The sequence below is a fragment of the Callithrix jacchus genome, chromosome X (assembly GCF_049354715.1).
Source record: "Callithrix jacchus isolate 240 chromosome X, calJac240_pri, whole genome shotgun sequence".
Lineage (NCBI taxonomy): Eukaryota > Metazoa > Chordata > Mammalia > Primates > Cebidae > Callithrix > Callithrix jacchus.
Genome location: NC_133524.1, coordinates 53,185,644 through 53,212,751, shown reverse-complemented (window position 1 = coordinate 53,212,751; position 27,108 = coordinate 53,185,644). Strand labels below are relative to the sequence as shown.

Genomic DNA, 27,108 nt, shown 5'->3' with positions numbered 1-27,108 from the left:
TCTTATCTACAGTAGGAATTTGGAGAGGATTTCCATAGGTATGAGCAGCCTTTCTGACTAGACGCAAACCCAGCGGTCAGGAAGACGAACATGCAAAAGGGTGTGTCCCCATGGTGCAAACGCTTACAATTGAGTAAAAGTCTCCCTTGTGAATGGATGAAAATGAACGCTCATGGGAAGAGCACCTGTGAGTCACGCATTGATTATTCTTCATATGATGCTTGGGAAGGGGTTGGAAAATGTCAGTGGGGAATCAACATCACTGAACTGCATTGCATCCTTTTGCACCCCGGGTCACGTGGATGCATTAATTGGTATCATTTCTCAATCCTTTATTAGATGGCATTAGTATTCTCAGCTGCTGAGATGTGTGATCTCACGTCATCCTCAGAAGAAGCCTAGGAGGGGGTGTCTGTATAATCTTCATTTGACACACAGGAAGTGGAGGGACAGAGAGGTTGAGTCAGATGAATAATCGTGTGTTTTCTTGTTGTCTTATCACCTTGCGTTGCAGTCTGGGTTCTGCCTGCACACATTCCTCGCTACCTTCTTGGTGTCTGAGAACCTCCAGCTTCACCACCCTTTCTAGACCCAAGGGCCTGGTGGAGCTTCCAGCTGGGACCAGACCTCCATGGATCCACTCCAGAAACAGAATCCAGCATCGCCTTCTACATCTTTCCCGATGACAGCTGCAGAGACTTCCCGGGAAGGCCCAGCGCCCTCGCAGCCTTCATACTCGGAGCAGCTGATGATGGGCCTCAGTAACCTGAGCCCCGGTCCTGGCCTCAGTAACCTGAACCTGGGCCCTGGCCCCAGCAACCTGAGCCCTGGCCCCAGCCACTCCGCACCTCTCCCCGAGGGGCTGCTCCACGAGCGGTACAGAGAGGAGAAGACGCTCGAAGAGCAGCGGTGGGAGAGGCTGGAGTTCCTTCAGAGGAAGAAAGCATTCCTGAGGCACGTGAGGAGGAGACACCGCGATCACATGGCCCCCTATGCTGTTGGGAGGGAAGCCAGAATCTCCCCGTTAGGTGACAGAGGTCAGAATCGATTCCGATGTGAATGTCGATACTGCCAGAGCCACAGGCCGAATCTTTCTGGGATCCCTGGGGAGAGGAACAGGGCCCCACTTCCCTCCTCCTGGGAGACGCTGGTGCAGGGCCTCAGTGGCTTGACCCTCAACCTGGGTACCAACCAGCCCGGGCCTCTGCCTGAAGCGGCACTCCAACCGCAGGAGGCAGAGGAGAAGCGCCAGCGAGAGAGGCAGCAGGAGAGCAAAATAATGTTTCAGAGGCTGCTCAAGCAGTGGTTAGAGGAAAACTGAGACGCGCACCCACCTGGGATGGAGACCGGAAGGGACTCAGACGGAGCCCGCGTGTTGGCAGCGCCTGGGCGTGGGACCATTTTGGGGACGAAACAGCAAGCTGCGGTCGGATGAGTGCCAGGACCCGTTTACGGGGACACGTGGGAACCCTCCCAGCATGACCCTTGACTGACCCCAGGAAGGTCCTCATCTTTGGTGCCTGTCATTCTCGGATGGCCGCGAGGCATCCCGTGGCAAGGGATGCTGCATACCAGCGGTCCCCGCCGCGTCTCACCTGCCTCCCGTGATGCATGTTGTCGCTTTCCCACCCTGGATCTCCGTCTTTCTTCCCTTCCTGCTGTCCGTAAGAGATCACATGTCGGTGTAGTGTGAATGCCTTGTCGCTGTCCTATATGCTTTTGCACCACTGAGTTGACTGCCTCCGAGAAGCAGCACTAGGCCTGCTGAAATGCAGCGCGCTGCCCTGAGATCCAGTTTCAAGAACGGGCAGCTAAACGCAGTGTGGGAAAGGGATGTGGAATGAGAACTTGGTGGTCCGCCGCCGTACTGTTTGCGTAAACTTTTATGTACGTGGTAAGCTACGTGTATATAAATGTCGCCCTGCCCCTAACAGTCGAGTAGTATTCTCCCTTGCAGGAATTTCTGATGGGGTTCCTCATCACCAATACCAAATAAATATATGTAGGAATGGAAAATAGGTGTAGAATTCAGGTTTGTTCCTCCGTATTGATTTTTCTCGTTAGATCTGAGCTGGCTCCCTTGAAATTTCCCAGCAGCGGATCCGGGTTTATTGAGGGAAGCTCTGCACTGTGGAGACTGGGAACGGGGGAGGGAGGGCACCAGAGAACACAGCCCAGTCACTGGATGCAGCGAGACCAGCAGCCAGAGCAGCCAGGCAGCACCACGGCTTCGAAGAGAGGCTTCCTGCCCACAGGAGACGTGGAAGCAGAGTCCACCGCCCACGGTGAGAGCCCTGCGTGTTGGTGCCAGTGCGGGTGCCCCGGCCTGGGGGATGCGGGGCTGGCCATTGCTTGCGGTGTGGTGGGCCCGGGTGGGTGAACCTGAGCAGCAGTTTGCACCTGCTTCGTGAGAACTAGAGCGTCCTTGGGTTCCTCCAGAATCTTACTGGGATCATTTAGACATCTGTGCCTTTTGATTGCAGGAGGAACCAATGACTAAATCTACCTTTCTTTTAACCTCTGCAGAATCCTGAGGTGTGAACCCAGCCGGTACCCGCATGACCCCTCTGAACTGAAAACAGACTCTGCTTCGTGCCAGTCCATTTTTAGGTATTCCCCAGAGCTGTCTCGCTGCAAAAGTCTATGTGCCTACTGCCAACAAAAGTGGCTTGAAAACAAGTAAGTGTCTTAGATTCTGATGCTGGGATCTCATGAGCGAGCTTGACAGTGGAAGTGACCCAGCTCCAGGGAGAAGGTAAAAAAACAAACAAAAAAAGCAGGGCTTTTCCTTCTTGAAACACAAAGGCCTAAATGCAGGGCAGTGAATTGGGGAGGGTTTCAAAGGGGCTCGAGGCATTGCCCTTTGGCTGATGTTTCCTAGGGTTCTGACAGTATTTTCCCCACTTCCACATATTAGCTGCCTTCCTCCACTCCCACAGACCCATCCTCTAGCAACATTTTCAGTTCCGCTGTGTGAATTTGGAAAGCAGAACACCAGAGAAGTTAGGGAACCAGCCCATGACACCGGCAGAACTAGCACACGAACCTAGGCAGGCTGGGGTCAGAAGTGGCCCCCTTCAGCAGTTCACCTCTGTGAAGGCTATGGGTAAATGGCCTAGAGCAGGGCTTTTGGTGGTCATTTCATAGCTGGTAGCACCAAGTCTTGGCGAGACCCGTTGCCGAATCCTCCGCACGGTGCTGTGGGGCAGGTACAATCATCCCCACCTTGCGGAGAGTTTGTGGAGGTCCTAAAGTGGTGGCTGGGGATGCATGCCTCTGTCTGACTCCCCAGCCACCGAAATGCTATCTCGCTGACCTTCTCAGTCAGCCCGGCAGGCACACCTGGTCCATGCTGCCAGTGACAGCATTTCAGCAATCATCAGGGTTTCCATTTCCTCACCCTGCCTCTCTCCCTTCCGGGCTTCGTCGACTGTCATGCTGGGGAGGTCAGGAGGAGTCGCAGAGGTAGCCCTGCTCTGGGGGATTGATTGATTGATCAGGGAGAGAGATCAGACCCTGTGTTAGTCTCTGTCCTTCCGCTATATCATGAAATACCACAGGCTGGGTGCTCTGGATTTGATGTGGCGTGTTTATCCCCACCAAGAGTCAGGTTGAAGTTTAACGCCCAGTGCTGCGGTGTTGGGAGGTGGGTCCTAGAGGGAGGTGTTTGGGTCATGGTGAGGATCCCTCATGAAGGACTCAGTGTCCTGTGATACCATCCTTCCGGGCTGAGTTCTTGCTCTCACGGGTATGGATTAGTCCCCAGGAGAGCAAGTTCTTCACAGGAATCTGGCCTCCCCGGATTCTCTCTCCCTTCCTCCCTCCCATGTGATCTCATTGCACACGCCGGCACCCCCTCCACTTCCCACCATGAGTTGAAGCAGCCCGAGGCCCTCCCCAGATGGAGTTGCCCAAGACTGAATGTTTCGGCCACCAGAATTGTGAGCCAGATAAACCGATTTTTTTTTCTTTTTAAAAGATGTATTTATTTTAATTTTTTTAGACACAGGGTCATGCTCTGTTACCCAGAAGAGAGCCCAGTGGCACGATCATGGCTTAGTGCAGCCTTGAATTCCTGGCTCCAGCGATCCACCCACCAGAGCCTCCCAAGTAACTCAAGCCTGTGCCGCCATGCCCAGGCTAAGTTTTAAGTTTTTTGTAGAGACAGTGTCTGGCTGTGTTGCCCAGGCTGATCTCCAACTTCCGGCCTCAAGTGATCGTCCCGCCTCGGCCTCCCAGAGTGCTGGGAGCCACCGGCATGAGCCACCATGCCTGGCCTCCAGTTTTCTTTAGAAATTACCCGGCCTCAGGTATTCTGTTATAACAAAGCAAAATGGACCAAGAAAGCAGGCAATTTGTAATGGAAACAAATTTATTTCTCACAACCCTGGATGCTGGGATGTTCAAAACGAAAGTCCCAGTATCTGGTATCTGGCAAGAGTCTTCATCCATCCATCATGAATATGCCTGCAAAAATCCCCAGCAAAATACTAGCAAACCTCAATCCAGTTCCTCACAGGGCAAAAGGTGGAAGGGCAAGCCGGGAAGAATGTTAGGTCCTCGCATAGCAGAAGAGGAAAAGAGAGAACAAACCACTGCTGCAAGCTCCTTTCATTCTCTCACGAGGGTTCTGCTGTGACGGCCTGAACACCTGTTGTCATTCCACACCTCCCAACACTGCTGCAGTGGGGATTAATTTCACTGTGAGTTTTGGAGGGAAGACAAACATTGAAACCCTAGCAGATACGCATCATTGTGTGAGAGAACAGGTGGCTGATCCTGTGTGGTCCCGGTCCCGGGAGATGAAAGGAGTGAGAAAGATCTGAGTTGGAAAAAGCAGACATCAGGGGCTTGCTCAGGGAGCTCACAGATGCACAGTGCCACAGGGTCTTGGGTGTCCAGGAACAGGCATGGAAAATGGGTGAGTAGAGGAAACTGAGGCACTCTGCGCATGCGCCACGTCCTCACCTCCAGGTCTTTATCCCTATACCTGTGTGTGGGGGACGGAGGGGGCCTGGTGGTCGTGCCTGAGACACCATCCTATCCCAAGTTACAGACTAGGATGTGCAATCCTGTGATGTCCACAGATGTCCAGTATGCAAAATTCTACAGCAGAGGCCAAACCCAAACCAAAGGCACCGGCAGGAGGGAGGATTGGGACAGAGAAAGGTGCAAATGCGATGATCACGTGGGACATCTGAGTAGACCTGGAGCAGGTAAGGAAATAGAAAGACTACATTAAACATCTTCCCACTAGGTACAGTCTAGGCTCCGCTGCCTCATTAGTGAAGTCTGTCCGACATTTACAAAATACATGATACCAACTCTTCACAGATTCTTTCAGAATATAGAGGAGAAGGGAACATTTCCCAGCTCGTCCTCCGAAAATTTTATTACTCTGCTCCTAAAGCCAGACAGAGGCTGGGGGCGGTGGTTCACGACTGTAATCCCAGCATGTTGGGAGTCCGAGGTGGGTGGATCACCTGAGGTCAGGAGTTCTTGACCAGCCTGGCTAACCATGGTGAAACCCTGACTCTACTAAAAATAGAAAAATTAGCCAGGTGTGGTGGTGGGCACCTGTATTCCCAGCTACTCAGGGGGCTGAGGCAGGAGAATCGCTTGAACCTGGGAGGTGGAGGTTGCAGTGAGTCCAGATCGCACCGCTGCACTCCATCCTGGGTTGACACAGTGAGACTTGTCTCAAAAACATAATAATAAAGCAAGACAGAGACAGCAATAATAATAATAAAGCAAGACAGAGAGAACAGGATACCTTAAACCAACATCCACCATGAATATGCCTGCAAAAATCCCCAACAAAATATTAGCAAACCCCAGTCCAGTCATACATACAGTGGGCTGTGCAACATGACCAAGTGTCATTTATTCTAGGAATGCAGGACTGGCTTAACATTCAAATTTCAGTTAAGGTAATCTACCCTGCTAATATAATAGAGAAGAGGAACTACATCATCATCATCACAGACAGAGGAAAGCATTTGACAGTATCCGAGACCCATTCATGCTAAAACCATGCCTACACACAGACATGTGCTCCAATGTTCGCTGCAGCATTTTTTGGGAAGGTCCCAGAGTGGAAACAAGTCAAATGTCTACCAGTGGTTAAAAGGATAAAGAAGTGGTATATCCATATAGCCGAACGTTACTGAGCCGTGACGAGGTACACGCTACTGATGCATGCGGCAGCGTGTTTGAACCTGGAACACGTTATGCTAATTGACAGATGTCAGACACAAATGACCACTTATTGCACGAGTCAGTTTATAGGAAATGCCCAGAGAAGCAGCTCTACAGAGAGAGAAAGTAGCTTACTGGTTGCCTGGGCAGGCCTGGCGGTAAACTAACGGGGATTGACTGCTGCTAGTGGGTACCAGAGATCTTTCTGGGGTGATGGAAGTATTCTGAAACTGGATGGTGATGAGGGCTACAAAACTGTCAATTTACTAAAACTCACTGTATTGTTCCCTTTACATATGTGAAGTTTGTGGCAAACAAATTATACCTTAGTAAAGCCATTTAAGAAACTGTGGTACAGGCTGGGCGTGGTGGCTCTCATCTGTGATCCCAGCACCTTGGGAAGCCGAGGCGGGCGGATCACCTGAGGGCGGGAGTTTGAGACCAGCCTGACCAACAGGGAGAAACCCTGTCTCTACTAAAATACAAAATTAGCCGGGCGTGGTGGCGCATGCCTGTAATCCCAGCTACTCAGGAGGCTGAGGCAGGAGAGTCTCTTGAACTCAGGAGACGGAGGTTGCCGTGAGGCTAGATCACACCATTGCACTCCAGCCTGGGCAACAAGCAAAATTCCGTCTCAAAAAAAAAAAAAAAAAAAAAAAAAACCAGCAAATGTGACCATAAGTCATTGAGGAAAGGGAAAGGGTATGCAGTTGTTTTTTTCTTTACAACAATAAGCAATATCCCCTCTCTTTCCCTCTTCTGCGTCCCGCCTACATGTCCCGTCTGGTCGCCTGCCTCCTCCACGTGCACTTGATGCTCCAGCCAGATAGACTGTGCACACCTGGGCAGAGGGAGTGCTGGTGAGTGCACGTGTCTACGTGTGTGTCTGTGTGCGGTGTGCGCGCGTTCCTGCGCAGGCACTCTGTGGGTGCACGCTCTAGTGACTGTACATCCCCTGTCTGTGGGCAGGCTCCCGTAATCCATGCTGCCTTCTGAATTCCACAGCCGGTTTTTCTGTTTGCCAGTCTCAGGGACCTGGCTTCGGTTTCCCTGGTAACCAGCCTCAGCCCTCAGCTTCAACCTCTGAGCACAGGAAGACATACAGAGTGGGGAGGGGTGGTGTCTCACCCACAGGGCCCCTGCCAGAGCTGAGCCCCCCCGATGGGATGAGTGGCAGCACGGTTACCAAGACAACAGAACCTCTCCACCCCTTTCCACCTTCAAGGCTCTTCTCCCTCTCCTGGGCCTGCCGAGTATCAGGTCGGAAAGGGGAAGCTGTGGCATAAACACTCTCCTAAGTCCTTGAAATTGCTCTAGCTGTGGCTGTAGAATAAATACATCAAAAGATGCTCTTGAAAAAGAAGGCGGCCGGGCACAGTGGCTCACGCCTGTAATCCCAGCGCTTTGGGAGGCTGAGGCGGGCCGATCACAAGGTCAGGAGTTCGAGACCATCCTGGCCAACACGGTGAACCCCCGTCTCTACTAAAAATACAAAAAATTAGCCGGGTGTGTTGGCACACATCTAATCCCAGTTACTCTGGAGGCTGAGGCAGGGGAATCGCTTGAACCCGGGAGGCGGAGGTTGCAGTGAGCCAAGATCGCACCACTGCACTCTAGCCTGGTGACAGAGCAAGACTCTGTCTTTAAAGAAAAAAAAGAGAGGGCAACCCACACGTTTTTTTCCGATTCATTAACTACAAGCAAGGCTATGAAGTCCAAGGTTATATTTTAAAAAGAGGACAGGAGAAGGGGAGCGTGTGCTTATGTGTCTCAATGTCAGCTGTGGGTCAGGTCTCTCGTGGAGCATTTGTCCAAGAGCAGATGCCGGGCCCTATCCCCCCGAGAGTCTGACTTAGTATGTCTGGAATGGGGCCCCAGCGTGAGTATCATGTTACAGCTCCTCTTTTGAAAGCCAAGGTGGCAGCTGCAGAAGGGGAACCATCCTCTCGGGAAGAAAAGCATATCTGAAAGGTCCCACGTCAAAGGACAAGCAGGACGTCATTGTTCCCTGATATGCTGGTAGTTTCTAGGGCTAATAGATTTCCTGGGCTAAGGAAAGGTCAAAAGCATTCACGGAAGCGTGAGTGCTTGTTTTACAACTGACACTGTGCTCCCTTTTCTCCTTATTCCTGAAATCAAAATGTTGACGGGAACGTGCTGCATTTGCCAGTGAAACATATCACTTGTTATTTCTGGTGAGGATCTCGTATGCTCGAGGTATTTTCAAGGTGAGTAAAACATCGCATAGATAGATACCTTTATGAGACATCACACGTTCGTTCTTTGAATCTAGACATGGCTCAGATTTGTATCAGCTGATGTGGATTAATCAGCTCCCAGGCTTACTTATTAAGTGTGTTGAGACGCATGGTTCACATTTTATTATAATTAGTGATACCAGATGAAGCCTTCTGCTTAGATAAAGGGCCACATAGGACTAGGTAATATACGATGAAAAATACAATTCAGCCATCCCTTGTTTCACGTGCTCCGTGGAGACCCACCTCCGCAAACTTCTCTTTTTTCTTCAGCTGTTCCTTCTGAATATTAAACTCTTGTGTCTCCAAATGATGGGCTCCTACTGCTATGTCCCGATCTAGGGATTTAGAGGTTATCTGTTGAGTTCTCAGAGGAGATGAGCATTTCGGTGTCTGAGATACATTCCAGGGCCAGAGTCCGCTCTTTGGCCTCCCCTGTGGGGGCCGCCCAAGCCAGGGCCTGGGCCTGGGCCTGGGCCTCCACTCAGATGCCTGTAGAGAGTCTCTGCCAATACGAAGCCTTCACAGGAGACTCTTTCCTCATCTGTGGCAATGTGGAGGTCACGGTTGCCTTTTTCCAAGGCCTGCAGAGTCACGGGGCGATCAGCAGCCAACCTAGTAGAATTCCTGGGTTCTGGGGATCGGGAACTGAGTGGACGGCGGTGCCAACCCATGAGACAAGGGACACAGTTGAGGGGGTCACCCGCTGATGTTTTGGGCTTGTGGGATATCTGAGTGGACATGCTCCTTAAACCATGCCCTGTGGGGGCTCTGGAGCTCACCTGGGATTTTCCCGGTGGAGTTCCTGATGGAGGAATCCATCAGCACACAAGTGGAGAAGGACAGAACCAAGTCTGGGTGGCGACGTGGGCACCCAGGGTCACCTACAGAATGAGGAGCGTCGAGGCCAAAGGTTGCAAGCCAGGAAATAACAACACTTTTCAGATGGTCAATGTAAAAGGACCAAGGAGGAGACTCAGAAGTAATGGCCTCGGGGTAGGAGGAAAGCCAGGGGTGGCTTCACAGATGCTGAGAAACAGAGCGTATTGAAAAAGGGAACGTGAACTGTGGCCAGGACAGCATTGGGTACTTTGATTTGGCATTGCAGAACTAGTTGGAGATTCCAGCTGGGGAACGTTGCGTGGCTGTGGGGCTCACTGAGAAGGAAGCAGGGAGAGGTAACCATTAACTCTGCTGCCGTGGTCTACGGGTTCAAGAAACTTGGCTTGAAAGGGCTCAGAGACCCAGGCTGATGGAAGCTGAGGGCTGAGGACTTGTCGGGGTGTGTCATCTTCTCCTCCCCAAACAGGTGAGAGGAAAATCGTGAGGTGCAGGTGCCATACATCCATGATGATCTTGAGGCCTGGTAATAGATGGCCCAGGCAGACAGAGGTATATGAGCCTCGTGGCGTTTCTCTGAAGATGGGCATAGAGGAGCAGCGGTTTCCAAGCAGCGGTGGGGTTGCAGGAAGGCTCCTACCACCACTGTCCTTCCCTCTTTCTTATCGCCGTGACCCATGGTGGTGGGGGCCGAGATACACCTCACCTTCCATGGAAACGGCCTAAAGGGATGGTGTCCACAGATTGCAAGAGTGTGACCTAAGTCGGTAGAGTGTGCAGTCGAGCAGGCAGGAGTTGAGAATATGTGAAAGGTGGCATCAGAGGGAGGAGGAGTCCCGCTGGGGGAGCACGGAGCAGTCTTGTGATGAGAGTGGTGGACCTACGGGGCTTGGAGTTGGGGTGATGGAAGGGGCGGGGTACATGGGGCACTTGGCTGGTCTGGAGATTCAGACCGAATGCCTGGTGCGAGGAGGTTTCTCTGCTTCGGAAGATAGAAGCATGAGGAGCCATCAGAAGCCAGAAGAGGTTGGTCGTGTCTGTGGCCCTGGCCAGGATGGACTTCCAGCCTCCTTAAACCTAAGCCCTATGGTGAGAGTGGCCTCATAGTGTCATCCCTGGTGGTGAGGAGGCTGTGCTTTTGGGCCCGTCAGGGGAGGATCAGAGAGACTTAGCCACAGGGTGACACAACGGAACTCCCCTGGGATTCTGGCCTCTGCAAAGCTGGGGCAGCAGGGTCTGAGTCCTCAGATCACCACGACGGGGCTGCAAGGAGCCCTGTGCTCCGGTATTCTTTGCAAGTGTAAGTAGAGCCCCAAGTCTGGAGGTTCACATATCTTGCAGCAGGCCACCTGTAGCAGGCCACCGTACATCATGGTGGGGTATGCTCCCCAGTGAAGGAGCAGGGTGCAGTCCAAGAAGGATTCTGGCCATCACTACCTGGCCACAGCCCAGGTGCCATCGGGAACTGAAGGTCTTTGTCAAGGAAACCCGTCGCTGCAAAGCTCCTTAAACTCTCTTTGAGTGGTGTGGGCGGGGGTGGGGGTGTCTCCAGGTATCTACCTGGGAGGTACCCCCTATAAGGAAAGGGGACCACATGGGGTATGAATGTGACAAGAGGAGGAGAAGCAAGCCCTTCCTCCAAATTGACCCCTTGAGAGATCCCAGGATGAGACCTAAGGGCCCTGGGAGGCTGGTTTTTGGGTCTGGTTTCTGGTGTACATTTGCTGGCCTGAGAGCGCTGCTGGGGCGTGAAGAAGAAGTGCGGCAGAAGTTGTGACTTTCTCAGCTTCAGGAGCCCAATCAGGATCTGGAAGCGGTGGCGTGGCCTTGGAGTTCCAGGTACTTGAGAGGCTGAGGTGGGAGGATGGCTTGAGCCGAGGAGTTCAAGGCTGTAGTGAGCTATGTTTGCACCACTGTACTTTAGCCTGGGTGACAGAGCAAAACCTTATCTCAAAAAAAAAAAAGACCCGAATCAGGCAATGAGTATAGAAATGTTTGCTAAATCGTGCAGCTCCACGTAAACTAAGGGGTGTTGCTGATTTTGCTTCTGCGGCCTAACTGTAGCTGCTGCTTCTATTAGTAACGGATTTCTATTATTAAATGAAAACACACTCAGAGGGGCCCAAGACAGCTGACTCACCCAGGGCTGGAGAAGCGAGACCTGCCCAAAGGGCCGTGCCCATGCACGAGGGTGCGTGGCGTCTGTGAGACATGAGGTTCTGCCTTGGAGAATGGGTTTCTGCCAGAATACGATGATGGGAGACAATTCTAGGTCTGTCAGGAACCACTGCAATTCCCTGTACCCGTCAGCTCTTGGGAGGAAACTGGCATTGTGTACATTTGAAAGAAATAAGAAGGAAAAAAGCCCTCCTCCTTTTTTTTTTTTTTTTTTTTTCTTTTGAGAGAGAGAGTCGCGTCACTCAGGCTGGAGTGCAGTGGCACAATCTCGGCTCACTGCAACCTCTGCCTCCTGGGTTCAAGCGATTTTCCTGCGTCAGCCTCCCGAGTAGCTGGGCTTCAGGTACGTGCCACCACGCCCAGCTGATTTTTTGTATTTTTAGTAGAGACGGAGTTTCACCGTGTTAGCCAGGATGGTCTCCACCTCCTGACCTCATGATCTGCCCGCCTCGGCCTCCCAAACTGCTGGGATTACAGGCGTGCGCCACCGCGCCCGGCCGCCCTCCTTGTTTTAATAGGAAATTTTGTCTCGCTGTGCTTCCTCCAGACATTGTTCTCTGGCTGTAGAAACATTTTCTCACACCACCCTTCAGGGCTCAGGCCCTGGGAAGTGTGGTCTATCTTAATAAAGAACACTGGAGCCCAGCATGGCTGGGGACGGCAATGATGGCCCTCAAGGAGGCCCTGCTCACCTCAGTGACAGCTTTCATTGGCTGTTCCACTCTGCGTGCCTCTCTGGTTTCTCCTCTTTCTGTACTCTGTTGGGGGTGGGCGGTCTATTTATGGGGAGTTAAAATCGTCTCAGGTGAGTAAATAAGAGGTGGCAGCCATACACGCTGGTGCACACCTGTAATCCCAATGATTTCGGAGGCTGAGGTAGGAGGATGCTTGAGCCCAGGAATTCAAGACCAGCCTGGGCAATGTAATGAGACCTCATCTCTACAAAGAGTGGAAACATTAGCCGGCTATGGTGGTGCAAGATTGTCATCTCAGCTACTGGGGTGGCTGAGGTGGGAGGATCTCTAGAGCCCAGGAGTTTGAGGCTACAGTGAGCTACGATCGTGCTACTCTACTCCAGCCTAGGTGACAGAAAAAAAGAAAAAGAAAAGAAGGAAACAAGAGGGGAAAAAAACCCTTCCTTTTAGAAGAATCTCTGGCTTACTGCTTTTCTCTAGGCATCCTTTCCTGGCTCTGGAAACAGTTTTTGCCTCCAGGCTCCATGGCTCAGGCCCTGGAAAATGGGGTCTGTCCGAATAAAGGACGGTAGAGCCTGGGGTAGCATGGGGAAGGGAACAACGGCTTCCCTGTTCTGTGTGTGTGTCTGATTCTCTGCTCTTTGTGTGTCCTGTTCTGGGGGTCTGCCTACAGGGGGTTACAATTGTCCTCGGTTGTAGTAGAGAAGACAGGTGTGTCCCATTTTCTTGCTACTGTGGGTCGATAAGACGGGGTGCAGAGCAGGAGTCAGAGGGGATGGTGTTTAGGGAGCACAAACTCACTCATGCCCCTCATACCCCACAAGCACATTGGTTGATTTAGTCTCTCTGACTGATGTGATGTTCATCTTGCTTGTCCACCCTCTGGACTGGATAGTAAAGGGAAAGGAACCCACTGGATTTTCGTCTGATCTGGTGTCATCTGATGCTGTTATGTAACCAGTCCATTTGTACAAATGCTCGATCTGTTTTGGCAAAAATGATCAGTCTCTTGGATTGCCACCCCACCTCTCTACTCCTGTCCAACATGGGGAAGGGGCGTAAGTGGCTTTCGAGTCTCCATGGTGATGTGGGAAGGGGCCTATGACATCTGATGTTGATTGCAGTAGCCTCGGTGGTTTCTTGGGGAAGGCTCACTCTTGTCCCTCAGTCCTGCTGGCACTGCTGCCCTGCTCATCCATGCGTGAGGCTGGCGTAACCTGCATTTTTGTCTCCTCTCTCATCTTGATCGGGACCTTGTGCTCCCTGGCTGACTCGGCCTCAGCCCACCCGTGCTGGCATCTACAGACCCCTCTCAATCTGGGCCTCATCCTCCCCCCGAACCCTGGCCAGTGCTGTGCACTCCAGAGCCTCAGCTGCAGGGTCACCTAGCCCCTATCTGGCTGATGCTTGCTTCATGGTTGCACCCGGGGGTTTTCAATCGGCCACTTGCACATTCCCCTCTCAGACACTGTAGAGCCCTGAGGTCTCCCAAAACAGCAGGAACCAAGATCAGCTCTACAAAGCAAAATTCTTCAACTCCAGACAGCCCTCTGCCCAAAGAGCCTACGGGGCCATTCTGCAAAATGAACTCCATATTTGCATGGGGTAAAACCCTCTTTTACTGGGAGCCTCTCTCCACTCCTTTGTCACACCTTCTTTCCTCCTCTGAGATGTCTAACTCTCACTGCCTCTGGGGACCTCCTACCCCCTGTGACTAGAACAGGACACTTTGTTTGGCTTGTCTTTCCTGTTCACCTCAGACTTGCCCTATTATATCCAGGTCAAAAAAAAGCACAGTTGGGAATTTGTACTTTGTTCAGAACAACGAGAAAATGTTTCCCAGGGCCTGAGCCATGGAGCATGGAGTCAAAAAATGTGCCCAGAGCCAGGAAAAGCAGTCAGTCAGAGATTCTTATAGAAAGAAGGGGAGATAATTCCTTTCTGTTTCTTTCTCTTTCTCTCTCTCTTCTCTCTCTTTTTTTTTTTTTTCCGAGACACCACCCCATTGTGTCACCAAGGCTGCGGTATTGTGGCACGATCGTAGCTCACTGCAGCCTCAAACTCCTGGGCTCAAGAGATCCTTCCACCTCAACGACCCCAAAATACAGATCAAGGACAAAAGCTCTATTAAAGGGAGTTGAGGCCGTGGCCTCAGAATTCCAGGCAGTTTTTGTTGAAGAGCAACACATTCTGTGCCAGCAGCTGCTGAAGGACATGTGGCGAGAGGGTGGGTTTTTCCTCCTTTGCTTGTGGAGTGCTCTAACGAAAGGGGGCAGTTGATGACTTGGAAAAGAGGAGGGATCATTGCAGGAGTAAAGCCCCTGAGAAGATGGGAGGCATGGGATCCTGAACTGAAGTGAGGGCCTGGCTTCAGTTAGGAGCACCGTACGCAGAAGGGCGGCAGAGAATGCCAGGGCGGGCATGGGTAGACTGGGCTTCGGAAGCCCGAAGAGTTCCCAGCGGATTGCTTCTGTCTTCTCAATGAATCCTTAGGGTAGGCCACTGAAATGGGAGAGGGTTCCTAGCATTGTTGGGGACTCCGGTAGCAGTGGAGGTAGCATGGGAGTGAAAGTGAGCCGCAATCTCTCATGGTCATGGAGAAAGGTACAATAATTCGTAAGGCCTTAAGGTTTTTCTCATCAGTGCTCAGCTGTTAAGACAGAGGCAGGGCGCCCGTCCATTACTGCACATCGTGGAAGGGCGCGGTCCTTCCGGACGCCCAGGGCATGATTGTGGGCGGAGGAGACCCCTGAGGACGGAGAGGTCCTGGTTGTGGCTTCGTCAGCCCCAGGGGCGATTGAGATAGCAGGGGAAGATCAGCGAAGTTAGGGCTGCGGGGAGGACGTTGGGTGTGCCACCTAAGAAGCGTGTTTGCTGGCTGGGTGAAGACAGCCCGGGGCCTGACACGAGTCTGGAACGTAGGGCGGTTGGGGCAGTCGCGTCCCTCGGCCGTGAGCTCGGTATAGCAAGAGAAGAAAGCCTGCGGCGGACACCAGGAAGGAGACCAGAACCGACCCTCCTCCCGGGTCTCCGACGCGGAGGCCCGAGCCCGTCAATCCTAGGCCAGCCACGCCCCCCAGGCTGCGTTATTGTGGTGGCTGAGAAACTTCCTGCGGGGGTGCTCTGGTTGGGAGGGAGCGACTAGTTAGGGAGGCCGGAGCCTCAGGAACTTAATGCGCGGTTGCTGTGGTTACGGGGGCGGGACTAGTGGGGAAGGTTCGGAGCCGCTGGAACTTTCTTCGCGGTTGCTATGGTTGCGAGAGCGGGACTTCCTAACGGTTGCTATGGTGGCGAGGGGGACTGGGGAGACTTTTGTGTAGGGCTCGGTCCCTCTTCTCTGTTCACCGAAGCCATTGCAACCAGTTCTCGTCCCTTGTCGGCTTGTCATTCTCTTCCCTTTTGCCTTTGTCAGTCGAGCTCTCTGGGCTTGAGGCGGAAAGGCAGCGGAGAAAATGGAATTTTCTCTGCATTTGGTGGTGCTTGATTCCCCTGGCTACCAGGTGGCAGTGTTGCTCCGTGGAGTCCCTGATCGTTTCCGTCCCCGCCCTTTGCTACGGAAAAAACCCTGCCGAGCCTTCTCCGAGAAAAGAGGCTTTTTCTTTTTTTCCCTCTTTGGGGTCTGCGCCGGCAGGTCCTGGCGGGTCCCGGAGCCTGAGTTGACACCTTCTGCTGGGGGATCCCTTGGTGAAACTCAGCGCCTGTGGACAAAGTCTTGCTTTTCAAATCGGCCTGTCTCCCGCAGGACTACCCACCTCCCTTAGCAACCCTTATTCTGCTGGTCTTGTCCTTTTCCCCCAAAGTCGTCCTGGCGCCTGTGGACCTTCATCAGTTTTTTTTTTTTTTTTGAGACAGCGTCTTGCTTTGTCGTCCAGGCTGGAGTGCAATGGTGCGAGGCTCATTGCAACCTCGGCCTCGCGGGTTCTAGCGAGTCTCTTGCCTCAGCCTCTGCCATCACACCCCGCTAATTTTTGTGTTTTTAGTAGAGACGGGATTTAGTTCACCATGTTGGCCAGGCTGGTCTCGAACTCCTGACCTCAGGTGATGCGCAGTCATAGGCCTCCCAAAGTGCTGGGATTACAGACCTGAGTCACAGCACCCGGCCCTTCAATGTATTCTTTCATTAGGGAGGGCTTTTAGCCTCACTGAAGAACATTGCGAGGCGAAACAACGCTGAATAAAGAAAATGAATCTTAGCCACTGCCCCATGACGCAGCAATGATCATTCATTATGCTTTGTGGTATTTCCTTAGAGGGTTTTTCATCCATAAAGGTGCATTTTCCACATACTAATATTCCTACTTGCATCACGACTTCAACATTCTTCTTTTTAAACCCGGTTTCACATTTTTGAAAAATGTTTTTTGTAACTTTTGTCATTTTGATTGAAATAATAATGCAAACGTTTTCTGGAATGTTGAAAGTTCCTGTAAAACTCGAGTGCACAATTCATTGATTTGATATCCAAAGACAGCTGTCACGGTGTTCTCATATGAGGGCAAGAGCTGTGGTCTGTATGTGTTCTTTTGCCCTCAGCACCTGGAAGAGCACTTAGGACTTACTGGGTGCCTAGTAAACGTTGTGAATTAAATTTACATTTACATTTCCAGTCAATTTTCCTTATACACGTAGACTCAATCTTTTCATTACCCTGGATTATAATATAGCACCGGTTTTCTATATGATTTTTTTTTTTTTGTTTCGCATTTTGTAGTGAGCATTTGCCTTTGTCGTTAACATTTCTTAAATGTCTGTCTTGCGTCCGTCAGGCAGTTCACTTAGGAAAGGTAATTTTACTTATTTATGATATTCAGGAAAGAGTTCAGGGCTTTGCATGTAAAACACTCCTTCATTCCATAAAAATCTCACTGAGGCTTTTTAGTATAGACGGGGTAATTGAGTAAGTTGTAGCCTAGAATTGCCCAGATAGAGAAGGATATTTTATTCTGTGTTTTGATCAGCTTTCAGTATATTGGCTGTCTTCCCCAGAACCCTGCCCTAGATCAAGTCAATTCATAGAAATGAGATTCTGGAAGGCATGTGAAGGTTATCTGGCCTAGTGGTAAGAAGCTACAGTCAAGCTAACTTGCTGCATTGATTTGGTGATGTAATGATGTACTAGGGGCATAAAGAAAAAACACTAAATATGAACTTAGGAGCCCAATTCCCAACATGTCATTGGAGTCAGGGACACCATCACTTGACTGGAAGCAGTATATGTCAATCAAGACTGATCTGACTGCAGTGGTCTTTCTCCATGTCTAACTATTACTTCTGAAGCTGCTTTGGCTATGCCTCATATAACTGAAAAAAATCACATACTTCTTACCAAAAAGTGGAGGGGGCTCACTGTAAACAGTACTGTACACAAATAATCAGTTAATTTATGCAGACAACTTCTTTACCATAAAGCTGCGGTTTGATTTGGACAAGCAATTCTCCACTAATACTCACTTCCTCTCACAGGGCCTCATGCCAGGCCTTGGGCCAGGGTTCAAGAGAACTTCCTTTCTGTTAACAGTTCCTGCCCTGCCAGCCTTACCTATTTGACTGAGTCACTTTGCTTCTCTGGACTTGCTCTTTCCTGGGCCTGCAGCAGGATCCAGGGACGGGTGTGGTGAGAGTGTCCCTGTTCCTAGCATAGCAGCTCCTCTTTTTTTTCTTATGCATTGGATTTTTTTTTTCAAGAAACATTCTTTTAACAAAAACTTTGAAATGCACTGGTCTGCATGATTTCTAAGATTTCCTCTGTGCTCAATCTCCCACACATGACAGGAAGGAAGATGGGAGAGAAATGAAGTTGTGAAAATGAGTCAGTACAGTCATCCATAGGAGTAGCAGCCACTACAATGTAATCGCTCTGCTTAGGTCTCCAGCACTGTCAAGTTACTGTACTGGACCCTGGCTTAATAAGAAGACTATTTTGAAGAGAAACTTTTATCTTTTGTTAAAGCTAATATATTTTTGCTGCCTCATTAAATAGATTAGCCTGTGTCCTCGCTAAATAGTTATATAGTGTATGGACTGCAGCATCACTGAAAATCAAGCTCTATAGAAATTTGAGTCCTTTTTGTCAATTTAGTGAGTTTTTCGTGATCTATCTTTTCCAAATACCAAATCATAGTTTCTCCTGTTTGTTTCTGAGTGGCATCTTAGGATGTATTTTGGTTTTGGCACAGACACCCTTTGTTTGTATTTTAAAGATGTAGGGACCCCATCTCTACAAAAAGTTTTTTTCATTAGCCAGGTATGGTTCCAGCTACTCAAGAGGCTGGAGTGGGAGGACTGCTTGAGCCCCGTAGTTGAAGGCTGCAGTGAGCTGTGATCATGCCATGGCACTCCAGCTTGAGCAACAGAGCAAGACCTTGTCTCAAAGAAAAAAAAAAAGATGTAAAGAAAGTCTTTACTCTCCCTAAAATTACGATTCCAGAGACTGTATTCTTATCTATTTCAAATCATGTGGCTAAGATTTATTGAGCATATAATATGTGTTGGGTTCTATGCTTGAGTCCTTTATATGTATTATTAATCTCATTGATCATAGAAACCTTTGGAGATAGTTACTGGTTACTATAATTATTCCTGTTTAACAGAAGAGAAAACTGCTACTTAGAGATATCAGTGCTCAGGTGTGTGATGCTAAAGATGTTTGTATAATGTGAACCCCATGATGACTCAAGGAACAGATTTCCTCATATTTCTTTTTTCTTTTCTTTTCTTTTTTTTTTTTTTTTTTTGAAACAGGGTCTCTATCACCCAGGCTGGAGTGCAGTGGTACAGTCACGGCTCACTGCAGCCTCAACCTCTGATCCTCCCACCTCAGCCTCCCAAGCACCTGGCTCATTTTTAAAAATTAAAAACAAATCCCAGAACTTTGGGAGGCCAAGGTGGGAGGTTCACTTGAGGTCGGGAGTTCGAGACCAGCTGGGACAACATGGTGAAACCCTGTCTCTACTAAAAATACAAAAATTGGCCAGGCATGGTGGGGCATGCCTGTAATCCCAACTACTCAGGAGGCTAAGGCACAAGAATTGCTTGAACCCAGGTGGCAGAGGTTGTGGTGAGCCGAGATTGTCCCACTGCACTCCAACCTAGGCAACAGAGTGAGACCCTGTCTCTAAATAAATACATGAATTAATTAATATTCCTAGTCCCTCGTTTTAGATAAGATGAACTCCTTTCATTGCCAGCACATTCTTTTTTGGAGAGAAAACAAAATTATAAGGATATATCATATTCAGGAACTGAGTCAAGAAGGCCTCCATAATGGATCTGAGGAGCAGTTTGTTCTTTGGTCTTCTGTTCCTTAGTTGTGGCATGGATCATCCATTTGGATAGGAGCGTGCTGCTGGTCTTAACTAGATGTGATTGGATAGACTTCATGATTATTGCTATGAGAACAAAAAGAAAAATTATCACTATTTCTTGGGGGTAAAAAAGTGCATCCCCAGGACTGTATCCCTGTTGGGAACATTCAAGGGAAAAGGTAATATTCTCAGCTACCCAATGATAACCCAGAGGTCCCATCGATCAGGACTGTGTGGTTATTCATCAAAAAGACATCAGAAAGGTGTGGGGTGATATATGTACTGCAGTCATCATTGACAAGTGCACAAGTGCATCCATCTCCTAGATCTGCTGGGATGATGGCTAATGTCAGCTGATGATGGACAACAACCGCTGGAGTTCTGGCATTTCTTGAGTGATTGTGTTAATGTTTTTGGTGACATCACTGGTAGCTTGGTTGGCTTCATGATTGACAGCATGGAAAATTTGGGCATTGGGTTGAGCTTCTTCAGTAACCCACACAGCTGCTTGTCCAGAAAAGCCTGCAACCTGAGACCTGTCCATTTTGGTGGCAAATTCTTCTAAAACGATTCCAAGTCTTTTAGCTTTTTCAGACAGTTCCTGTTCATCCCCTGGAGAAAATGGGTGTTTTGCAGAGGGATGTTCTCACTCTTGACAATGGACTGTTCTTCTGTCCAGAAGTGAGTTTTTACTTCACTTCTAAAAAGTTCGTAAGTTGTCAAAACTCTATCCAACTGTGTAATCAGAAAGGGAAAAAGAGATGGGTAACATGACTATCCAATTGGCTAGTTAAAAAAAAAAAAGGCAGTGAACCCACAACAAAGTATTCTCCAGGGAAGAAAAAAAAACCCGACTGTCACAATTTATCATGTAGCTTTTCTAATAGTGGCTGGTGTTGGAATTAAACCCAGGACACTCAAGCACTTCATTTGGGCTAATAACCTGGCAGGTTTTCCTTGTAGTAGTAGCTTTGGCCCACAAATTTATGATTACAAACAAACACTTCCTTTGGATAAAAACAAGTTAATCTCCTTTGGTGTGTATACTGGGTAGGGGGTGATAATTTTGGAGAGTTGTCAGAGGTCCAGTTTGTATGAGAATATGCCTCAGATGGCAGCAGTAATGGTGGAGAGATTTCTTTCAGAGTAGGAAATAGAGGAGATATAAAATAGAATTGACAGGAAAAGGTGCAGAGCCAATAGCTGACATTAGGTTCATAAGCCTGAGCAAGAAAATGAGAAAGATTTGAGGTATTGAGTAAGGGCAGAGGAGAAAGGGAACAGGAAATGTGGAGAACACAGAGAAGAAACAGAAATAGCAGAGTGAGGATAGAAGTTGGTAGCGATTGCATAATTTTTGGCTTACAAAGTTTCTTAATTATAATTTCAGTAAAATGAGTAAGTAGAGATTCCCCAGATAGAAAGTACAAATTCTAATTTTCTTAGAAGTCATAGTAAGACCTGGTGCCTTAGAGCTAGGCAATCGAGGAAATTTGTTGTGATGCAGGAAGTTGTATAAAGTCCATCTGTAAATCTTCAGAAGGTCCCTGGAGTCCTGGTTTCTGTCCATGTCCCACATTTACAGTTTGTCCAGGATTATAAAGTGTTGCAGGTGGAACATACCCTGGGGACATCATCTGCTACTCAACTAAAGATTTCACCACCAGTGTTGGCCCAGAGGAGTTTTCAAGTTTGTTTACTGTGATGGATCATAGCCTACATATTTTTCTTTTATTTCTTTTCTTTTTGTTTATTTATTATTTTGTTGCCTACACATTTTTCATCAAGCTCCAATTCAGACTGGAAAGGCCAAACAGCGGTCTTGGTATCTCCATTGCCCATCTGATGGAAGGGGACATTGGGTTTCTTCCAATATCTCATTTTATTGTGGTAAAATATATGTAATGTGCCATTTACTATTTTAACCATTTTTAAGTATACGGGTCAGTTCCATTGAGTACATTCACATTGTTCTGCAGGCACCAGCACCATCCATCTCCAGAACTCTTTTCATCTTGCAAAACTGAAACTCTGTCTCCACTGAACCATAACTCCATATTCCCTGCTCCTTCCAGCCCCCTGGCAACCACCATTCTACTCCCTGTCTCTATAAATGTGACTACCCTAAATACCTCATATAAGTGGAATTATATAATGTTTGTCTTTGTGACTGTCTTATTTCACTAAGTATGTCTTCAAGGTTTTTTTTTTTTTTTTTTTTGATGATGTAGCATGTGTCAGAATGCCCTTCCCTTTTTAAGGCTGAATAATACTCCATTGTCTTTATATACCACATTTTGTGTATTTGTTCATCTGTCAATGGACAGTTGGGTTGCTTCCACATTTTGGCTATTGAGAATAATGCTGCTATGAAAATGGGTGTTTAAATATCTGTTTGAGTCCCTGACTGCAATACTTTTGGATATATACCAAGAAGTGGAATTGCTGGATCAGATGGCGATTCTATGTTTAATTTTTTGAGGAACTGCCATTCTCCCTTATCTCGTTTATAGAATCGAATGCTTGTGACTGCATTTTTCCCAAGATTTCATAGACGTGGTCTGGAGGAACCAGACCATCAGCAGTTTGCTAAACTTGAATGAGAGCGGATTGTTTAGCATACCAGCCAAGGACTTTCCTTTTGTTTCACAGGTTTATTTCTTTTTTTTTTTTTTGAGACGGAGTTTCGCTCTTGTTACCCAGGCTAGAGTGCAATGGCGCGATCTCGGCTCACCGCAACCTCCGCCTCCTGGGTTCAGGCAATTCTCCTGCCTCAGCCTCCTGAGTAGCTGGGATTACAGGCACGCACCACCATGCCCAGCTAATTTTTTGTATTTTTGGTAGAGACGGGGTTTCACCATGTTGACCAGGATGGTCTCGATATCTTGACCTCATGATCTACCCGCCTCGGCCTCCCAAAGTGCTGGGATTACAGGCTTGAGCCACCGCGCCCGGCCCTCACAGGTTTATTTCCTAGTAGGAGCTTTGACTACACTTACATCCAATTCCTGGAGCAAGGTTTCTAGTAAAGCTCAGCCTTGCTCACCACACTTAACACAAGTACCAGCCACAGGTAGGACACTCTGTTGTTTTTATAAAATACCGGAATCATAAACCACAGCACCAGCACACGTGCTTGTCTAGCTGCGTTGTATTTGTAGAGGCCCTTTTGTTTCCCTCAGGTGAAGTTGAGGGCTATAAGACTGTGTGTGCAGTTTTCTCCTTGTTTATCATGCTTTCTTCAAAATACTGAGCTAAGTGTTGTAACTCGTGGATGGGTATGACCTGCCCACCTATTTCTGCTTCTGAACAGCAGCCAAGATTTCAGGCTTAGGGCTATTAACAAAAAAGGAGAAGTCCTTGGCAGTATTAGCATTAATGCCCAACCTCTAGTATTCCTGAAAATAGTCTCTAATTACTCTCTGTAGTTAGAGACAGATTCATCCTGCCTTTGTCAACAGGGTTGGATTGTTCTCTAGTAATTATGAGGGGCGTAAACTTCAGGGATAGCCTTTAAAAGACACTATCCTATTTCCTGGGTTTTTACATAAGCAAAGAAGGTGTAATTTCTAGCAGGGTTACCTAAATCCTAATTTATGGTGGCCTTGTCAAACCAGGGTCAGGGATCTCCTGGTCCTACTTTAGTAGGTGTGCTAAATGACACAGATCAAGGAGCTCAGAGTGGCTGGGTACAGTGGCTCATGCCTGTAATCCTTTGGGAGGCCAAGATGGGTGGATCACCTGAGGTCAGGAGTTCAAGACCAGCCTGGCCAACATGGTGAAACCCCTTCTCTACTAAAAATACAAAAAATTAGCCGGGTGTGGTGGCGGGTGCGTGTAAACCCGGCTACTCGGGAGGCTGAGGCAGGGGAATTGCTTGAACCTGGGAGTTAGAGGTTGCAGTGAACCAAGATCGTGCCATTGCACTACAGCCTAAGCAACAAGAGTGAAACTCCATCTTAAAAAAAAAAAAAAAGGAGCTCAGGAGCATAAGCCCCAAAACCACCCCAAATACATTTCTTTCATTTTCAGGATTTGGGACATCTTTGACTATGGTATGGAAGTCAGCCCACAACCAGGGTTCCAAGGTCACAGGATTGGGGTCAGGAACTGCTTGGGAAGGGGGTGGTGAAGGTCTGCATCTAAAGGCAAGAGGGAGGTGGGGAAAGGTAGGAAGAGGAGGAAGGGGCACAAAGGAGAGCAAAGACCAGGAAAGCAGGGCAGCCAACAGAAACTGGCGTTATAAGAGGCAGAAGCAGACTTAGACCAACGGGAGGAGGTCTTTGTGGGGAGAAGGCTGAAGGTTTTTCAAAGAGACCTCCATAGATTAGAGTCTGCCTGGATTGTCTCTTTTCTCAGTGGCTGCTTCTTACCAATTAAAGAAAGCCACTCATTGTAAGTGAGCTATCTTACCTTCTTTTTGTTTTAAGGTGCTGAGCCGAAGTCCAAGTTTTCACATATTTAATAGCCCCAAAGGGACTCTTTCAATAATTCAAGATAGTCTTTCTTGAAGTCACTCATAGAATGTCAGTGGCAATACAAATGGGTATTATGTTTCCTGCAATATGCACGAAGAGTGTAAAGTGTTCATGCCTTTCCATCTAGTAAATCTACTTCTGGTAATCTATTAAAAATAACCAGAGCTGGGTGAGGTGACTCATGCCTGTAATCCCAGCACTTTGGGAGGCCAAGACAAGTAGATCACCTGAGGTCAGGAGTTTGAGACCAGCCTGGCCAACATGGTGAGACATCGACCACCACCTGTGGAGGTCTGGCCTGCAGACCCTGACTCAATGACGGATGAATGAATGCACTTTCACACCATTACAGTGATACAAGCTGGCTGCTTTCAGAGGGCGAAATACACAACCAATCGACCCAGCCTCCCTCTCCATGGTTACATTTATTCAGTATGAATTTTACAACAGAGGTTCTAAGTCAACACACTTGTGGATAATTAGCATGGTTGAAAGAATGGTTTTATGACTGATAAAAGCTTTAGGTTCTGGGCCCTGAGTAAACACTATTAACAGGTAATTCCCCTTTGATCTCCTTCTGACAGGACCACTCAGCACAAAATTTACATGAGTAAACACAGTGGAGACAAAGAGGTAAGCAGATTTAAACTGGGAAAGCTTTTGATCGTCTCTCTTTCCTATGCTAATGTAAATGAGGCAGCTGTCTTCACCTTGCCCCAGTAAAACCTTTTGGCCTTCCGAAATGTTTGAGATGATACTCTATAACTTTTCCTAATATTTAATATTTTGCCAGCCACCCCGAGTGACTATCAACAATATGGAAAAACCCCGTCTCTACTAAAAATACAAAAATTAGCTGGGCCTGGTGTCCGGCGCCTGTAATTCCAGGTACTCAGGAGGCTGAGGCAGAATTGCTTGAGCCCAGGAGCTGGAGGTTGCAGTGAGGTGAGATTGCACCATTGCACTCCAGCCTGGGCAACAAGAGCAAAACTCCATCTCAAAAAAAAAAAAAAAAAAAAAAAAAAAAAAAATCAGAGATAGTAAAAAATATATACATACTAAAATATTCATTTTATGGAGGGACAGTCTTTGAGAAATGTATCCATATGCTTTCCTCCTACACATTTCCTTGCATGAATTTTCCTAGCAATTACTAGAGTGCATTTTCTACCAGAAGGCAAAAATGGGAAATGAAAACACATAGCAGCTATAACTAAATTTAGAGACCAGATTTTATTACATGCACTCTAAAAAAAAAAAATCTGGCCTAAAAATCTGGCTCACGCCTGTAATACCAACACTTTGGGAAGCTGAGGCGGATGGAGAGCTTGAGGCCAGGAGTGTGAAACCAGCCTGGCCAAGATGGCAAAACCCTGTCTCTACTAAAAAGACAAAATCAACTGGGTGTGGTAGTGCAGGCTTGTAATCCCAGCTACTCAGGAGGGTGAGGCATGAGAATTCCTTGAACCTGAGAGGCGGAGGTTGCAGTGAGCCACCATTGCCACTGCACTCCAGCCTGGGTGACAGAGACCCTGCCTCAAAAAAAAAAAAAAAAAAAAAAAAAAAAAAAAAAAAAATCTGTACCTACTACACATGTAACAGAAAATATTGCAGATAGCAAGAGTAGTATGACATCTACGACTGCCAGGACCCAATCCAAGAACCTGTGGGACTATTTGTGATAAACAATGCCCTGAAGTAGATGCTGTTACCACCCTTAATCTACACTTGTGGAAACAGGCACACAGAGGTGGAGTCGGTTGTCAAGGGTCTCAGGGCCCCTTAAAGAGAGCAATGACATTCACCAATGTCCCTGGTCTGTCAGACTCTGGATTACACACTGGCTTGCAGAATGCTTTCCTGCCCCCAGTATAAAAAGAAAAGTCACGCTGGGCAAGTATGTAAAAGAGCCAGCAAAACATTAAAAAAAAAAAAATCATGGCAGTCACTGCTCACAGAAATAGTGCAAAATGGAAAGAGAAAATAAGCCATGTAGGAAACTGTTCAAAGAGTATGATCTAAGTATTATGAAATGACACTTTTTTTTTTTTTGAGATAGGGTCTCTGTTCTGTCACCCAGGTTGGAGTACACTGGAGTTCACTGCAGCCTAGACCTCCTGGGCTCAAGCAACCCTCCTACCTCAGCCCCCTGTAGCTCCCAAAAGCTGGGACTATTAGTATATACCACCACAGCCTGCTAATTTTATTGTTTATGTTTTGTAGAGGTGGGGTCTCACTACGTTGCCCAGGCTGGCCTCCAACTCCTGAGATCGAGCAATCCCCCTGCCTCTGCCTCCCAAAGTGTTAAGATTACCAGCCGGAGCCAAGACATCTAGCCTATTTTTTTAAAAATCACCTGGAAGAAATTACTACCTGTATTTGTATTCAACAAATGTCTATATTGAGAAGACAAAGCTAGGCACTGTTCTGGTGGTGTGCTGAAAATACGTTTGTGAGCAAAAACAAAGCAAAACAAATGTAGTTCCTGTCATTATAATGATCACTTTCTGATATTAACCTTTGAAATAGACGGACAGGGGTTATTTCTGTTATCTAGCTTAATTATTAAGTTGGTTCTGGCTCTTCTATACTACATATTAGTAAAACACAAATAAAATTATTTCAAGTCTTCTTGAAATAATTTGTGGGACACCTTAATGCTAAATAGAATCGCTTAAAATTTTCTTAAAGACATGATGTAAATATCAATCTCATGTTTCAAATCTACCTTTATAGATGAAAAACCTTTCAAGAAATAATAAAATATGATTAGTGATTATGGCATGTTGATGTAACTGTGGAGTTTTCTTCATTATATTTTATCTCTCCTCCAGTGCTATGAAAAGATTGTATATGTATAAAGAAAATGATGGAAAATATATTTTATTTTACAATGTTTATCAGGCACCTAGTAAGTTCTAAGTGCTCTATCAGGTACTAAGGACAAAAGAATAGAACACAGACCGCAGCTCCTGCCCTCATAAGAGAACACAGTGACAGCTGTCTATGGATCAGGAGTTAATGAATTGTGCACTGGAGTTTTAATGAAACATTGAACATTCCAGAAAACATCTGCATTATTATTTCAATCAAACGACGAAAATCACAAAAGCTATTTTTCAAAAATGTGAAACTGAGTTTCAAAAGAAGGATGTTG

At 47.9% G+C, this 27,108-nt stretch overlaps 1 protein-coding gene and 1 long non-coding RNA gene across 51 annotated transcripts in view; both read left to right on the top strand.

Moving 5' to 3' along the window:
• Positions 1 to 2,016, top strand: part of FAM156A (family with sequence similarity 156 member A) — a 52,476-nt gene extending 50,460 nt beyond the window's left edge. For 46 of the 50 annotated variants that reach the window (XM_035289585.3, XM_035289581.3, XM_017968505.4 and 43 more), the window contains one exon: positions 515 to 2,016. In XM_035289585.3, coding sequence (XP_035145476.1) covers positions 632 to 1,321 — 690 coding nt within the window. In that variant the 5' untranslated portion in view covers positions 515 to 631 and the 3' untranslated portion in view covers positions 1,322 to 2,016. Of the gene's footprint in view, positions 1 to 12; positions 188 to 514 lie in introns of all 50 variants that reach the window. The other 4 variants (XM_035289583.3, XM_078363963.1, XM_035289573.3 and 1 more) reach the window with 1 other exon arrangement.
• Positions 2,017 to 6,942: 4,926 nt separating this feature from the next.
• On the top strand, positions 6,943 to 26,733 carry LOC144581190 (uncharacterized). Its single transcript, XR_013531740.1, has 4 exons — positions 6,943 to 7,058; positions 8,369 to 8,426; positions 24,536 to 24,584; positions 26,175 to 26,733. It is a non-coding gene; the product is annotated as an uncharacterized LOC144581190 (long non-coding RNA).
• Positions 26,734 to 27,108: the final 375 nt, after the last annotated feature.